This window comes from Sus scrofa, chromosome 2 (assembly GCF_054392235.1).
Source record: "Sus scrofa isolate SSC_HxYL_T2T_F1_AM1 chromosome 2, Sscrofa_HxYL_maternal_Yorkshire_Landrace_v2.0, whole genome shotgun sequence".
Classification (NCBI taxonomy): Eukaryota; Metazoa; Chordata; class Mammalia; order Artiodactyla; family Suidae; genus Sus; species Sus scrofa.
The window spans coordinates 12,993,224-13,011,118 of NC_139384.1; the positions used below are offsets into that span (position 1 = coordinate 12,993,224).

The following is a 17,895-nucleotide window of genomic DNA, read 5'->3' on the forward strand; positions in this document are numbered from 1 at the left end:
AGGGATTGAACCTGTATTTTCACGAATGCTATGTCAGGTTCTTAACCCACTGAGCCACAGCTGGAATGCCTATGGATAACTTTAAGATGTGAAAATTATAAGCAGAGGGAAAACTTGATCAAGAAGTAGAAATAAGTAGGATGAGGAAAAATGAAACCAAAGATTAAAAGGAGTCATTGTGGAGAAATTCTTCATAATTGTACTTATCAAGAAAAAACTAAATATATATATATATATATATATATGGAGTTCCCATCGTGGCGCAGTGGTTAACGAATCCTACTAGGAACCATGAGGTTGCAGGTTCGATCCCTGGCCTTGATCAGTGAGTTAAGGATCCAGCGTTGCTGTGAGCTGTGGTGTAGGTCACAGACGCGGCTTGGATCCTGCATTGCTCTGGCTCTGGCGTAGGCTGGCAGCTACGGCTCCGATTCGACCCCTATCCTGGGAACCTCCATATGCCGCGGGAGCGGCCCAAGAAATGGCAAAAAGACTACATATACATATATATATATAAAGAAAAAACTCAGTTCACACTTCACCCACTCCTGGGCATCTATATGGAGAAAACCATAATTTGAAAAGATACATGCATCCCAGTGTTCATCACAGCATTATTTACAATAGCCGAGACACGGAAGCAACAAAATGTCCATCTACAGAGGAGTGGACAAAAAGGATATGGTTCATACATAGAATAAAATGTTAGCCATAAAAACAAATGAAATAATGCCATTTTCAGCAACATGGATGGACCTAGAAATTATCAAACTAAGGGAAGTTAGGCAGTAAAAGATAAACACGATATCATTTATATGTAGAATCTTTTTTAAAAAAGGATACAAATGAACTTATTTGCAGAACAGAAACAGACTCACAGACTTTGAAAAACTCATGTTTACCAAAAGGGACAGGTGGGGGGGGGACTGGAGGTTTGAGATTGGCATATGCACACTGAGGTATATGACATGATTGGCCAACAGAGACCTACTGTATAGCACAGAGCACTCTACACAATATTCTGTGACAATCTATGTAAGAAAAGAATCTGAAAGAGAATGGATGTGTGTACATGTATAACTGAATCACTTTGTTGCACAGCAGATATTATCACAACATGTACATCAACTATTCTTCAACAAAACTTTAAAAAAGAAAAAAGAGAGTTCATAGACTTTTAGAGCTGGAAGTATCCTTCCTTGGAAGTATCCAAGTAAGTCCACTTACTCCAACAAGTCCTGTCACAGATGAGGAGGTTCACATGGGAATTCAACTGCTTGCTGACGTCAACAGCTACCACAGGGCAAAGCGCATCATTAGATTCCAGGTTTCCAGATTCCCAGGCTAGTGTTAAATTAGTGCATTACACATGGTCCAAGAGCTCAAGCTGAAATGAATGTGTGACTTCAACGATGCTCATTGGGAGACTGTCTGGAACACATCAGTTCGTTCCCTTTGGGTATAGAAAAGGAATGAGGATAGCCATCTACAATTCCCAGATACGGAGTCCCTGTCATGGCTCAACAGTAACAAACCCGACTATTACCCGTGAGGATGAGGTTTCGATCCCCGTCCTCGCCCAGTGGGTTAAGGATCTGGTGTTGCCATGAGCTGTGGTGTAGGTCACAGAGGTGACTCGGATTCCACATTGCTGTGTCTGTGGCATAGGCCGGCAGCTGTAGCTAGATTGGACCCCTAGCCTGGGAACCTCCAAATGCCACAGGTGCAGCCCTAAATAAAAAAGAATTACCAGATAAGCATTGCCTATGGTGACCATGCAGAAGAGTTGCCCATTAATATTGCTTAGTTGTCAGCTCAGTTCTTCTCAAATATTTTCTTGAGTTGACTTCAGTTTAAGGAAACCCTGGGGAAATTCCTCCTCTGTGGGGACCCATTAATTTTAAAGAGATTTCATAAAGGACACCAAATAACCTGGCTAAATCAGGCATGAATGGACTCTGGGCGGATGTATCAGAGTCAATTTTCTGTCATTACGGAGATAGTTCTTCTCACCCAGGACTTAACATATAGGATGATTCCACAGTATCATCCTTCCAAAGGGTGTTCCTCTCATCCTGCTTCACCCTGATCACAGATTTCTAAGAGGTGGCTCTTCTCCTGAATATTAACATGCAAAGGACACTTTTTTCCATTCTCACCTAGACATTATGGAGGTATCGTATACTGTCTACTTGTCCTGTTCAGGAGATCTTGCACAGCACAAGGTTCGTGGATCCTTGTTCCATTTTATGCCTTAAGAAGAGGACAAGCCGGGTCAGTGAGCTCTCTGAAAGAGCTCCTCTATCCTCTATGGCAAGAACTTCTAATATACTAGCAAGAAAGTTTAAGCTGATGGAATGAAGCAAATTTCAAAGCGGTAAGAAACTTCACTTCTTTGATGGATTTGATTTCGATTTTATTTCTAAAAACAAATTCAACAAATTTCTGTAGCTCTTTATAGTTGGGGAAAAATATTTGTGTGTGTGTGTGTGGGTGGGTGGGTGTATTGAATTGTGGGAAACAAATGAAATACCAGAGTAGGTACTACTACCCATTTTGACAGATACAGGAAAGGGACCTCTGATAAATGTTTGAATTACCTGCCATCATGTAAGTAATAAGTATAAAGCTAGGGTAAAAGTGGTAATTTTTGCCTTTATTTTGAATATTCTGTCCACAGAACTATCCTAAAAAGTACAGCATGGACCTCACTTTTTTCAAGCAGAAATATGTTATAAACATTTAATGGTGCTTCGTGGGGTGGGGGGGGTTATTTTGTGGGGAAAAAAAAAAAGAAAGTACTGCACAGCAGCTTGGATCCTGCATTGCTGTGGCTGTGGTGTAGGCCGGCAGCTATAGCTCCGATTGGACCCCTAGCCTGGGAACCTCCACATGCCGCAGGTGCGGCCCTAAAAAGAAAAAAAATAAAAGTATCCCATGGTCCCATGGTGAAGCAAAATTGGAAAATCTTTGAGGTAAACTTAAACTGTTTGCTTTACCATAGGACCTCATAGAACTTCGTTGCAATGATATGCACTGTGAGTCTTGAAAAAAGGTGTGAATGTTTTCTAATGTGACCATGAAATTTTTCATTTCTGAGGTGTCATGAAGAAGTCTGCTCTAAGGAACATAATTTAGGAATTAGTTCCTCAGAAGGTGTTTCTTTTCATACATGTCATGTCGTGTTGTGAGGCTGAAGTTGGCAATGTCTTATAATTTCCTTATACATCTCCGCATAGCTGCGCCCAAGACTTGGGGTCATAATATAATAAATGTTTTTCTGCTTAATTTACTTATTTATTTACTTATTTATTGCTTTTTAGGGCTGCACCCATGGCATATGGAAGTTCCCAGACTAGGGGTCGAATTGGAGCTGCAGCCACCAGCCTACACCACAGCCACATCAAAGCCAGATCCCTGACCCACTGAGCAAGGCCAGGGATCAAACCCACATCTTCATGGCTGCTATTCAGATTCATTTCCAAAGCATCACAATGGGAACTCCCTAGATTTTCTTATCGATAAGCTCTAGTGGCATTGTAGTTGAGATGAGAAGAAAGTTTTATAGAAATTCAGAGGAATAAAAGATGAGGACCACAGGGTTGGGGAAAGATGGTCATGTTTTTTCATTTGTGCCAGTGGCAAGATGACTTCAGGGTCATCAGTCAAAAGAGATGAATTTGAATGACAAAATTAATAACTTGTTGCAAAATTGAACATGAGGAAAACTTTCACAAAGATCATGCCAAACATCCTAGAAGCAATGATAACAGGTATTCTTATGTTTCATAAAAAGCTGAAGAAAATCATGTTTCTACTGAACAACAATATTAGCTTCACCAACTCCCGTTTTGATCAAACTCTACAGTGCAAAAATGGGACCACCTAGTTATTTACCATATTTTATCTTACTGTACCACAAATGTTTTGCTATTAAGAAAAAAAGCCAGGAGTTCCCATTATGGCTCAGTGGGTTACAAACCTGACTGGTATCCATGAGGATGCGGGTTCAATCCCTGTCCTTACTAAATGGATCCAAAATTGCTGTGAGCTGTGGTGTAGGTCACAGATGCAGCTTGGATCTGGAGTTGTTGTGGCTGTGGCATAGGCTGGCAGCTGCAGCTCCGATTAAACCCCTCGTTCAAACCCATAACTTCCATATGCCAAGGATGTGACCCTGAAAAAAAAAAGCAAATGTGTACTTCAATTGTGAACTTATGTCACAACGGATGATATTCAAGAAAACATGGAGAGCCTTTTAAAATAACCCCCAGAGGCACTCCAAAAATGGTTTGAAAGAAACACCATTAGAATAAATGAAAAACCTTTGAAAGTGACCTTTGAAAGGTAAAATTCTAAGTACAAATTCTGATATGTTTTATTTTTTAATAGATTATAGCTTCACCTTGAATATATGTGCTAGTCTTTTCCCTTGAAATTGTCCTAACACAACTTGTCCTGAAAGATATCAGGTTCCAATACTCTATGTCTCACTTTATCCACTGACTAAGTATGTTTTGCACCATATTTTGGCTGTTCCCATTGAGGTACAAAGCTGCTCATTTGCCGTTCATGTCTTAATAAGGTAGATTCTTTTTTAAATGTGTTCCTGAGTCAAGAGCTCTCTTATTTGGTTTTGGAGATATATAATCACATTATTTTACAGAAATCTCTCCTCCATTTTATTTTCTTCTTCTTTCTTTTCTCTTTTACTCTTCTTAGTGTCCAGATTTAGCAGAGCGACTGCAAAGCCAGGGGGGGATAAAGCTCTAGAGGAGCCTCACGATCCACTCTGGAAAAGATACTGAAGGGTAAATAACCAAAGGACACTCACCATTGTGAGAAAAGAAAAGGGAAGGTAGTTATGTTCACTGGACACCTATTACGTACCAGGCACATTATGTATTTGAAACATTTAATTTTCATGAATTTCCTTTAAGGCTCCATATTCACAGCTCCAACCACACATGAAAGAACAAGTCGCATAATTAATGTAAATATTAAATTAACAAGGGAACTAGGTTTCATATTCAGATCGAATTGACTACAAAAATCCACATTTTACCATTCTTCCTCCTCCACATGATGTGAAAATACCAAAAGATAAAGGAAATTCTTTAATTTAGTACATAAGTGCAAAATTGAGTACGTGAAATGTAAAATTTGTAAACATAGTAAAGTGTGAGCCATACACTAAAATCTCACCAACCTGGTAGCACTCATTGTTAACATTTTGAGGCATGTTCTTTTCTTTTTTATGAATCAAAATAATTATTTTTAAATGGGATTATGATATAATGCTTTTTTATAATCTGCCTTTTCACGAGCTTCCCAATCGTATTAAATATATTTCTGTGACTTTATTTTCAAAAGATTGCCGTGTCCCATCATGTGAATAGACCACACTAAATTTAGGTATTCTCTTATTTTTGATATTTAGAGTGATACAATATTTCACCATTATATTGAAAGCTGTAATGAACTTTCCTATCAACAATCTTCACACATACACATGGTTAGCTTATAAGAATAAATTTCTTAAAATATTATTGCTGAAACAAAGTGAAGGCATTTTTTCACATCTTTTATTCCATATTACCAGATTGCTCTCTACACATCTTTATAGCACTTTATTCTTCCAGTAGCAGGATTTGGGAATCTATCTCTCTTTGCAATTTTCGCAACACCCACTATTATCTTTTCTCCAAAAATGTCAGTTTCTAAACAGAAAATAGTATCCAATTTTAATTTCATATTTGTTTGAATAATAATGAAACCAAATTTTTATACACTTGTTTCCCCTTACATTTTTCTTTTTTGAATTGCCCCTTTTCCTAGCAGCAGATTTTCTTATTGTAAAATTTCATTTTCTCTTTAGTTTGCTTACTGTATTCCTGACACACAAAACTTTTAAATTTTTATTCTGTCAAAGTATCAATATTTGTATGTCCTCTGCTCATCTGGTTGTACTCAGTCTGAAAAATGTTCATCTATATTATCTTCCAGTTTTTTTCCAAATAGTTCCTACTTGTGCTTATTAAGTTTATCTACTAGTGTGTTTTTAATTTTCATTCATTCATTCATTTTGGTTATCGTTTGGAGAAAGGGCATTTCCTAACTAGTATAACTGATTTTAAAAGAAAAACAAAGCCCTGTGATTCAAAGCATAAAATACATACTTATCCTAATGATTGTTTTAACTTAAAATATGCAAAAGGACTTTATTCATCAATCTTTTGATATATATCTAAAGGGCTTGACTTTGAGTTTGTGTTATCTGGAGTTTAAGCCTTTCATCTCATGCATCATGTATTAATTCCAGTTTCAGCTTTTACAACACCAGGTGAGTATTTAGACCTGTGACAAATATGAATATAAAATTATTCAAAATTTTAGCTTTTTCCTTCCCATCCTTTTACAGCGGTCTCTATCACATATTATTCCACAGGAAAATTAGCAACTTGTTAATTATAAGGTATTTCTGAAGCATTCCATTTTTTTGTTTACATCTCCAGGACTTATCTATCTCATAATGGAAGTCCGTACTTAAAAACCTTTATATTCACATGTTATCAGATTTTTTAATAATTAATAAAATAATATCATTCCAAAAATAAATGTAAATGGTCTAGATAGGTTTGAAGGAAATCCGATTATATGACTTATAGACATACAATCCAATTTATGATTGTAGGAATGCTTAAACATAATAGAGAATAAGCTACAGGTCTCTTGTGTTCAGTATACCATAGGCATCATCTAGTATATTGTACAGAGAGAATGAGGAGCATTTGTTAATCTAACCTATGAGTTAAGTAAAGATTAGTTAAGAGACCCCCTACTACATTTCATTTGGAACTAACCACCATAATGAATCTGTTATTCATCTTAATTTTTCAATTGGTTCTGTTGTGTCTTAAATCAAACAATCAGATCGTCTGTCTCCTTTTTCTGTCTTATTGCATTGGCTACATAATGAAACACAATACTAAATAAAAGTGATGCTAGCCTTTTAATGTCACTATATGTAAACTTAGTCAAATGTTTTCTTATGTAAAGAGGAGACTCTCTTATAAAACATAAATCTCACTTAAACCTATTTTCAGAAACAAGCTATTTTCTCAGATTATGTTAAGCTATTTTATCGTATATGCTTGCTCACATTTTCCTTTGTTTTCAGTCTTTTGCTCTCTATATTATATTTACTTTTTAAAATCAGATCATTTGGAATGGATATGCTGTGTGTTTCTTCTACTGATAATTATTATTCAAAATTATATGTTTGATGGAGTTCCCGTCGTGGCTCGGTGGTTATCGAATCCAACTAGGAACCATGAGGTTTCAGGTTCGGTCCCTGGCCTTGTTCAGCGGGTTAAGGATCCGCAGTTGCCGTGAGCTGTGGTGTAGGTCGCAGACATGGCTCAGATCCCGCGTTGCTGTGGCTCTGGGTAGGTTGGCGGCTACAGCTCCGATTTGATCTCTAACCTGGGAACCTCCATATGCCACAGGAGTGGCCCAAGAAATGGTAAAAAGACAAAAAAATATATATATATATATGTTTGAATAGATATTTCTCTAACTAATCACATCTAAATGAAATAGCTCTTAAATCCTTCCCTTTGTAGACTGAAGAAATTAGTATACTCTGACTTCTCCCATCCTTCCCTACCAATTTCTCAACCGTCTGATTGTGATTTTAAATATGCATAATTATTTTAATTTTTTGCATTTTATATTATGTATGTTTTCAATAATTATTAGTGGAATTTTTTTTTGCTTTTAACAGTATTTTCATTAACCATTTAGTGTTAATTACATATTTTAATCTTTGATTTTTCAAATCAAGTTTATGTATTACATCTTCCTCCATCTTGAATTATGTATTTTAATTAATCATCCAGCAACTCAGAGTTTTCGTTGAGGAATTTTTTTATTTGTATTTAGATCGATATACAAACACACCTCATTTTATTGCCCTTCACTTTCTTGTGCTTCACAGGTATTAAATATTTTTTTACAAATTGAAGGTTTGTGGCAATCCTTCGTTGAACAAGTATATCCACACCATTTTTCCAACAGCATTTACCCACTTGAAGTTTCTGTGTCACATTTTGGTAATTCTCACAATATCTAAAGCTTTTTCATTATTGTTATATTTTTTTACTGTGATCTGCAGTCAGCAATCTTTGATGTTATTATTGCAAAAAGGTTGTGACTGAGGCTCAGATGATTGTTAGCATTTTTTTAGCAATAAACCATTTTTTAATGAAGGTATGCACATTAGTTAGACATAATGCTATTACACACTTAATAGACTATAATATGGTATAAACATAACTTTTGTATTCGCTGGGAAACAAAAAAATCTATGGCTTGCTTTATCACAGTATTTGCTTTATCTCTGTGGTCTGGAACTGAACCCACAATATCTGTGAGATATCCCTGTGTTTCCTCAGCACTTGTAAATCAGAGAAAGTCTTTCTGTTGCTTTTGAACATAAATCACTAAAGCCTGAATATAGAATTCTTCCACAAGAATTTTTTTTCTTAAAACTCTGTAAAACATAGCTTTATTGTCTCTTGGGGTTTTGTATTGAAAATAAAACTATAGTTCAACCTATAGAAAGTTCTTACTTGATAGGCACTTTTCCCTTCACAGATGCTCATAAATCTCTTATTCACCTGATTGTTCTAATGTCTGTTTGAATTCAGCTACTGCATTTTTAGTTTTCTTCCTGTCTTTTCTTGACTCAGGCAGCCCCACTTCATTATTAACATATTCACTTAGAAGTTCCTTTAGTTGGAATCTGTCTAAATCTTAAAAGTTTATGTTCACATTTGAAAATGTTTTTAAGTATTCAAATGAGAGGAAATACATAAAGAGGATATATCAGAAAGGACTGAAAGAAAATGTGTTTGACTAGTTTTGTATGGACTCAAAACTGGATGAAAAGCGAACAACTCATGAATAAATAACAGCATAGCCCCAAAAAAGTGGGATACTATAAAGTAATGGAAAGAACAAAGTCTTGCTACCCAAAACAACAAGAATAACTTTGCAGACATAGTGCTGAAGCCAGTTACAATAAAATACACACTTTATTGTTATATATATAAACTGAAGCATAGCTAAACTAATCCGCAGTGATAAAAACCAAAAGGGTAGTTATCTTTGTAAGGGATAAAGACTGAGAGAAGACATAAAGAATGCTTGTAAATAACTGGAATTGGTTTTTTTCTTAATCTTGGTAGTGTTTATACTGGTATATTTACCGTGTAAAAAATCAAGCTGTACATTTAGAATTTATGAAGTTCTCTGTATGTGTTATATTTCAAAAAGTTTTACCAAAAAAGTAAACATCACATCCATGTACTAATTTCAAAAATATCTACAGCTACAGTGGCTCCTATTTATGCACTCTGCATCCTTGGAGTCAACCAATTAGAAAATATTTGAAAAAAAATTTTTCCAGAAAGTTCCAGAAAGCAAAACCTGAATTTGCCAGGCATAGGCAACTATTTACATAGCACTGTATTAGATGTTATGAGTAATTTAGAGATGATTTAAAGCATACAGGAGGATGTATGTAGGTTATACACAAATAAAATCCTACTTTATGAAAGGGACTTGAGCCTTCGTGGATTTTGGTATCTAAGGAGGACCCAGAAGCAATCCCCCACAATGCCGAAGTGCAACTGTATACAACTCATATGTTTAATTAAATACAAGCAAAGAATTAGCCCTCGTCAATTGGATTTTAAATACCAGAATTACAAAAAAAAGGAGTTCCCATCGTGGTGCAGTGGAAACAAATCCGACTAGAAACCATGAGGTTGTGGGTTCGATTCTGGGCCTGGCTCAGTGGGTTAAGGATCCAGCGTTGTTGTGAGCTATGGTGTAGGTCGCAGACACGGCTCGGATCTGGCATTGCTGTGGCTGTGGTGTAGGCCGGCAGCTACAGCTCTGATTAGACCCCTACCCTGGGAACCTCCATATGCTGCGAGTGCGGCCCTAAAAAAAGCAAAAGAAAAAATAAAGAAAATAATAATAATAAAAATAAATAAAAAAGACATTTTTCGGAACATCTGGTGGCATCTCTGTCACCAGAAACTTCTACACATTAGACACAATCCCATTCATGAAGATTTCCAAGGAAAAATATACCATGTCCTCTCTTGTGAATTCATTCCCAAGCACTGAGATTACAAACCGGATGCACAATAGGTAATTCAAAATCAAAAGTCAAATCTTAAATCCCTGATTCTACTCAGGCAATTAAATAACTCTGCAAAGGGAGGTTCCGCACTTTCTTTTTTAAAAATTCTATTGGGATATAGTTGATTTAACACTATTGTATTAGTTTCAGGAAGGTTCAGCACTTTCTGCCCTTCTTTTGCAGGAGACATGGTGGCTGGGAGCCCTGTGCTCAACCAGTCGGGTCCCCCCGAGTTTGTGTTCCGCGCCTTCACCACCGTCCCAGAATTCCAGGCGCTCCTCTTCCTCCTCTTCCTCCTCCTCTACTTGATGATCCTTTGTGGAAACACAGCCATCGTCTGGGCGGTGTGCACCCACAGCTCCCTCCGCACCCCGATGTATTTCTTCCTGTCCAATCTGTCTTTCCTGGAAATCTGCTACACATCTGTTGTGGTGCCTTTGATGCTTTCCAATATTTGGGGGTTCCAGAAGCCCATACCATTGGCTGGCTGTGGGGCCCAAATGTTCTTTTTTGTCACCCTTGGCAGCACTGACTGTTTTCTCTTGGCAGTCATGGCTTATGATCGCTATGTGGCCATCTGCCACCCACTGCACTACACTCTTATCATGACCCAGAAGCTGTGCATTCAAATGGTGGCAGGTGCCCTTGGCCTGGCCCTCTTCTTGTCCCTGCAGCTCACCTCCTTAATCTTCACCCTGCCCTTCTGCGGGCACCTCCGGGAAATCAACCACTTCCTCTGTGATGTGCCTCCGGTTCTACGGCTGGCCTGTGCTGATATCCGCGTACACCAGGCTGTCCTGTATGTCGTGGGCATCCTCGTGCTGACCGTCCCCTTCTTGCTCATCTGTGTCTCCTATGCGTTCATCACCTCAGCCATCCTGCGCATCCGTTCTGGGGAGGGCCGCCGCCGGGCCTTCTCCACCTGTTCCTCCCACCTCACTGTGGTCCTGCTGCAGTATGGCTGTTGCAGCCTGGTCTACCTGCGTCCAAGGTCCAGCACCTCAGAGGATGAAGACCGCCAAATCGCACTGGTCTATACCTTTGTCACCCCCTTACTCAACCCCCTGATTTACACTTTACGCAACAAGGATGTCAAAGACGCTCTGAGACATGCCATCATCAGTAAAGCAGCCTCTGACACCAACTGAAGGCTTAGGGGGACTGCAGTGGGTATCAGTCACTTGCAATGAAAATAACAAATACAGCATATGATTTCCCACACATTGCAGATGATATGTATTTTTTGCCATATTTGCTCCATGTCCACAATCTGCACTCATTTTCCAGCATGTCAAATAAGATTTGAAAATTTAGAAATTTCAATGTAGGAGCTCTAGACTACTGGTCCTGCTATAAAGATCACAGCTCACCAATGTCAGTTGGTCTATCAGTAACCTCCCAAACATGCTATGAATAAAGTTTGATGCTTTTACACCTTTAGACTTGGAGACAATATCAACTTATCCCATGAAGCATGCCTTAAGTATGAACTATCCATACAAACATGTATTTTACTCAAAGAAATGTGCTTTATTATTATTTTTATTATTTTAGCTATGAACCTATGACAAACAATAGCCTATTTAGGAGTTCCCATTGTGGCTCAGCAGGTTAAGAACAAATCATTGTGTCTGTGAGGATGCAGGTTCAATCCTTGGCCTCACTCAATGGGTTAAGGATCTGGCCATACTGCAAGATCCTTAGGTGTAGGTTGCAAATGCACCTCAGATCCCACATTGCTGTGGTTGTGGCATAGGCCCAGGGAACGGCAGCTCTGATTCGATCCCTAGCCAGGGAACTTCCACATGCTGCAGGTGTGGCTGAAAAAAGGAAACAAGCAAACAAAAATAACTTATTTAAAGCATCAATTTCCTTCATTCCATCCATCCCATCTGGTTGCCTCAATTTTCTTTTATTTTGCCCTACCAGGGAGCAGTCCAGAAATAGCACTCGTTAACTAAACACCTACTATGTACTAGTCAAGCTAGAGTAACAAAAACTGCATTTGAATGATGCCAGCGCTACCTGCATGTGCTTGCTGTCCTGGAAGCTTTCACATAGACTTGTCCTCACCTCACCTCGTCTGTGTCTTCACAATGGCTGCTACTCAGATCCACTCAGAGGGTGGTGCCACTGTTTCTCACACTTCTAGCCAAGTCCAGCTGCCAAGCATGCACAAACACTCAAGTAGAATCGGCTCCCTCTCTGATATTCATGGCTGCCTTTATGCTGCCCAACCTTCTCATACCCTGAGGAGCAACGAGATGGAGAGAGCTCCCACGACAGTTCTTAACTGGAATGAATGATCATTCCCACGACAACTCTAAGGCAAGGAACTGGAAGCAGCCGCTAAAGCTGATTTTGTTTAGCAATTCCAAGGAGAGAATGTTGACCTAAAATAGACTACCAGTGATTTTCCTAGCAAAAAAAAAAAAAAAAGGTTTATTCGGGATCAGCAAAGAATTGCAATTAGAGGTCTACAACAAGAGTAAACCATGTCTGTACAAGTCCCCACACAGCAAGGAAAAACCCTTGTGAAAAGGTTGAAAGGAAGTTGGTATGACTGTAGTAAACAAAGAGTCCATTGGAGGACGTGAGAGTTGCAAAGTATAGTGGCTTTTCATTGGCTGAGTTATGAGAGTCTCTCATTGGCTGAACTCTTAGCAGGCAAGAGAGGCAGTCACTTCTGGCTGATGGACTCTACTATCATTGTAGGGCAGAAGAGCTCCCTCTTCTGGCCCCCTGACTACCTTAATTGATGTTTTTGTTTATTCATTTTAACAAGAGTGAGGATGTCTGCAGTGGATTTTAAAACTGGCCTAAGAAATTGGTATAATCCTTCCAAATGCCATATAACTAAGTATACCAAAAGCCTAGAAAAGTATCTGTTCTGTGACTCAATAATTCTTATTCTAAAATTGTAACCTCAAGTAATTAACAGAGTCAAACAAAACTAAAAATATAAGGCTTTTCTTATACTTAGAAAATGAAATATTATTAAGATGTAATTTCAAATATTGGATACATAAATGCTGTATGCGTAAAATTATATTTAAGTTAACATTTTATAACAAGGGGCATTTATAACTATAAGTGATAAAAGAAAGGTACAGAACTTTGTATACAGCAGAAGCCCAACTTTGTAAAAATACATATACATAATGACGAATAGAAAGATACCAAAAAGTTAACAGTTTTTACCTGTGATTTGTAGAATTATGGATAATCTTTGTCTTTTTTATCCATTTATGCATTTTTCATGATTTTTAACATAAGATTGTATTACTCTCATAATCGGGAAAATTATAATTTCTAAGAGGAACCTGAGATAAATTTATTTGGCAAGTAAACTCCATCATCATCAGCATGATCTTCCTCCACTTTCCATAGTTTTCCTAGATTAACACTTTTTGCTTTGGTTACTTCTTTTTCTTTTCAAAACTATTTCAATGTTCTAAAACGTTTAAGCTGATTTCACACAGGGATAAGGAGAACTAAAAAGTATTATTTATTCCAGGAATAGTCATGGATTGAACAATATTAGAAATGCCTTTGCTTCCAGCTAAATGTTGGGAAGAGACGCAAAGGTCTCTGATTGGCAGGTTGCTCATGAACGTATCCGGTCCATGTCACATGAGAACATAATGAATCAATTAAATGTACACGTTCTGCTAGGCATTGTCTCGAATGCCAACAAAAGAAAAGTTTGCAGTTGCATTTCCTTGCCTCCTCTCATTTGTATTTGATGTCACTAATCCTACAGAAAATTAACCTGGAACAGAGAAGAGAGAGAAAGAAAGAAGGAAGGAAGGAAGGAAGGAAGGAAGGAAGGAAGGAAGGAAAAGGAAAGGAGAAAGAAAGAAAAGAGCAGAGGGGTCATTACCTTGTTGGGAAGAAAACCCTAAAATGTGAATCAATCCTTTCAGCTGAATTACTGAGTGCCCCCATTTCCTTCCCGAACATGTATTAACTGAATGTAATTAGTTGCTCCTTTTTTTTTCCTTTTTTTTTTCCCCCCTTTCTTTCCTAGGGCTGTACCCACGGCATATGGCGGTTCCCAGGCTAGGGGTGGAATTGGAGCCTTAGCCACCGGCCTACACCAGAGCCACAGGAATGTGGGATCCGAGCTGCCACTGAGAACTACACCACAGTTCACGTAACGCCAGATCCTTAACCCACTGAGCAAGGCCAAGGATCGAACCTGCAACCTTATGGTTCCTAGTTGGATTCGTTAATCACTGAGCCACAACGAGAACTCCCCTTCTTCTTCTTTTTTTTTTTTTTCTTTTTTTGTCTTTTTGCCATTTCTTGGGCCACTCCCACGGCATATGGAGGTTCCCAGGCTAGGGGTCGAATCAGAGCTGTAGCTGCCAGCCTACGCCAGAGCCACAGCAAGGCGGGATCTGAGCCACGTCTGCAACCTACACCACAGCTCACAGCAACACCGAATCTTCAACCCACTGAGCAAGGGCAGGTATCGAACCCACAACCCCATAGTTCCTAGTCGGACTCGTTAACCAGTGCGCCACAATGGGAACTCCTCCCCTTCTTCTTATTAAAAAAAAAAAAGTATATTCCCTTAATATGAGTCTTTCCATCAAGTTATTAGATTCTGAAGTTAGAACACTGAGTGGAATGTCAGTATATCATGAGTCACATCATGGGACTGAAATGCCAACCAGTGATGTTTCACCTGAGAAAATAAATGTCCTTCCCGTGACAAGGTAGATGCTCAGTAGCATAAGTGAAAGTCAGAACTTGCAAAATTATTTTAGGTTCCCTCCATTTTTCCTCTCATGCGTCTTCACTGCTACTTTCAAATTTTACTCTTTCTTCCAGAACCTTGTTTATCCCCTTCCCGCAGACTTTAAGTTTATGAATCTGTCCTTGGTATCAGCTAACTTCCAGAGATGTACTTGCCCAGGAAATCACCTCTAGCTCCACTATCTATCTATCTTTGCCTCTCTCATTAGAATTTTATTAAAAAAAAAAAAAAAAAGGAGTTCCCGTCGTGGCGCAGTGGTTAACGAATCCGACTAGGAACCATGAGGTTGCGGGTTCGATCCCTGCCCTTGCTCAGTGGGTTAACATCCGGCGTTGCCGTGAGCTGTGGTGTAGGTTGCAGACACGGCTCGGATCCCGCGTTGCTGTGGCTCTGGCATAGGCTGGTGGCTACAGCTCCGATTCAACCCCTAGCCTGGGAACCTCCATATGCCGTGGGAGCGGCCCAAGAAATAGCAACAATAACAACAACAACAACAACAACAACAACAAAAAAAAGTTATTAAAGTACAATTTATCACATAGGGTAATTGCGTACACATATGTCTCCACTATGAATCAATAAGCATCTCGTGGCCCAAATACATGACAATGACATTACAGGTATGTTGATACAGTGGATTTCTCCAACTCTTTTCTTACAGTGTAACTGGTGGATGAAAAGAAGGGTTAGTTACACCATTAGGAATAATACTTCTTTGTGGAAATTCCTTCCCAGCATTCCCCCCACAAAAAAAAGGGTTTATTTTTTTAATCCAAACTTTGAGAAAATGTAGTGAGAAATCATGAAAACTGAGAAACATGTCATAATTCTCCTGCAAAAATTAAAGCACAATACTCACTCACAGGGAAATATATATCAAAACCCACAATAAGATATCACTTCATATTTGTCAGAATGACTATCATCCAAAAAAAAAAAAAAAACTGCAAATAACAGCTGTTGGCAAGAATGTGGACAAAGGGGATTCTTTGTACACAGTTGATGAGAATGTAAATTGGTTTAGCCACTATGGAAAACAGTACAGAAGTTCCTCAAAAAAATAAAAATACAACTACTACATGATCCAACATTTCCACTCCTGGCTATATATCCAAAAAAAAAAAAAAAAAAAAAAAAAACTCTAACTGGAAAATATACATGCACCTCAATGTTCATAGCAGCATCATTTATAATAGCCAAGATACAGAAGGAAGCTAAGTGTCCAACAGGTTAATGGATAAAAGAATGTGAGGGGAGTTCCACTTGTGGTGCAGTGGTGCAGTGGTGCAGTGGCTCGGGTCACTTTGGAAGTGCAAGTTTGGTCCCTGGCTCTGCACAGTGGGTTAAAGTATCTGGCATTGCCATAGCTGTGCATAGGTCGCAATGGTGGCTCAGACTCAGTCCCTGGCTAGGGAACTTCCATATGCCAGGGGTGAAGCCATAAAATGAATTAATTTAATTTAATTTAATTTAAAAAGATGGGAGAGAAGATGTGATAGAATGCTACACAGCTATAGACAAAAGTGAAATTTGGAGTTCCCATCGTGGCGCAGTGGTTAACGAATCCGACTAGGAACGATGAGGTTGCGGGTTCGATCCCTGGCCTTGCTCAGTGGGTTAACAATCCGGCGTTGCCGTGAACTGTGGTGTAGGCTGCAGACTCGGCTCGGATCCCGAGTTGCTGTGGCTCTGGCGTAGGCCGGCGGCTACAGCTCCGATTGGACCCCTAGCCTGGGAACCTCCATATGCCGCGGGAGCGGCCCAAGAAATAGCAAAAAGACAAAAAAAAAAAAAAAAAAAAGTGAAATTTTGCCATTTGCAAAAACTTGGCTGGACCTGGAGGGTACTTTTCTTAGCAAAATAAGAAAGGGAAAGATAAGTACTATATGTTATCACTTAAATGTGGAATCTAAAAAAATAAAACAAAGGAATACAACAAACAGAAACAGACTTACAGATATATAGAACAAACTAGTAGTTACCAGTGGAGAAAGAGGTAAGAGGAGAAGAGAGACAGGGTAGGGAATTATAAAATAAATATAAGGCTATGCTGTACAACACAGGGAAAGTATCCAATATTTTTATAGTAACAGTAAATGAAGTATAATCCATAAAAATATTGAATTACTATATTGTACACCTGAAACAAATAAAATATTGTAAATAAACTATCCTCTAATAAAAGTAATAATGAAATGTAATTTAATTTTAAAATATATGAATAAATAAAACTTTATCAAATAGAGAGGTTACTGGTTCAGAGGAACCCTCTCATGTCAAGGAGAAAGTAGGAACCTGGAAACGTGGCACATCAAGCCAAAGGTTAAGTCTACATTTTTTTTCTGGCTGCACCCACGGCAAGTGGATGTCCCTGGGCCAGGGATCAAACCTGCACCACAGCAGTGACCACACCTGGACCCTAACCTTTAGACCACCAGGGAACACCAATGCATTATCTTACTTAATTTTCATAGTAGTGCTATAAAGTAGGTCTCATTATCATCTTAATTTTTCAGCTGGAAGTAACCACTGCATCAAGCCCGGGATGAAACCTGTGCTTCTTCGGTGACCCGAGCAAGTGCAATCAGATATTAACCCACTTCGCCACAGCGGGAACCCCTTCCTTCTTTCTAATGAACTTAGTTCACCTTCCAAACTCTGCTACCTCTTTCCAAGCTCTCTCAGGTAGCGGACACCCACATTAAACCTATACACCAAACCTGCACACACACAGTTTCCCTCAAAATGGATAAACAGTCATAAAGAGCCATATTGTGGAATATAGTTCCTGACTTTCTATGTGGCCACCAAGCGGCCAGATGATGCAACTTGGAAGTTCAAGGGAGTTAAGTCCCCATGGGATGAACCTTGACCGATGGAAAGCAAGAGATGAAAAGGAACAGGGCATATAAAT

At 38.8% G+C, this 17,895-nt stretch overlaps 2 protein-coding genes across 2 annotated transcripts in view; both read left to right on the plus strand.

The window, feature by feature from the left end:
- OR10W1 (olfactory receptor family 10 subfamily W member 1) overlaps positions 1 to 17,895 on the plus strand; it is a 31,204-nt gene that overhangs the window by 9,140 nt on the left and 4,169 nt on the right. Inside the window, exon 2 of the mRNA XM_085015133.1 lies at positions 2,164 to 2,377. The gene's annotated coding sequence lies outside the window, so the exon portion shown is untranslated. The remainder of the gene's footprint in view (positions 1 to 2,163; positions 2,378 to 17,895) is intronic.
- Positions 9,089 to 11,649, plus strand: OR10Q1 (olfactory receptor family 10 subfamily Q member 1). Its single transcript, XM_021085038.2, has one exon. The coding sequence runs from the start codon at positions 10,405 to 10,407 to the stop codon at positions 11,362 to 11,364; it is 960 nt and encodes a 319-aa protein (XP_020940697.1). The 5' UTR covers positions 9,089 to 10,404; the 3' UTR covers positions 11,365 to 11,649.

What these genes read in the sequence shown, in the direction of transcription:
- OR10Q1 (XM_021085038.2), top strand. Translation starts at nt 10,405, where the DNA reads ATGGTGGCTGGGAGCCCTGTGCTCAACCAGTCGGGTCCCCCCGAGTTT.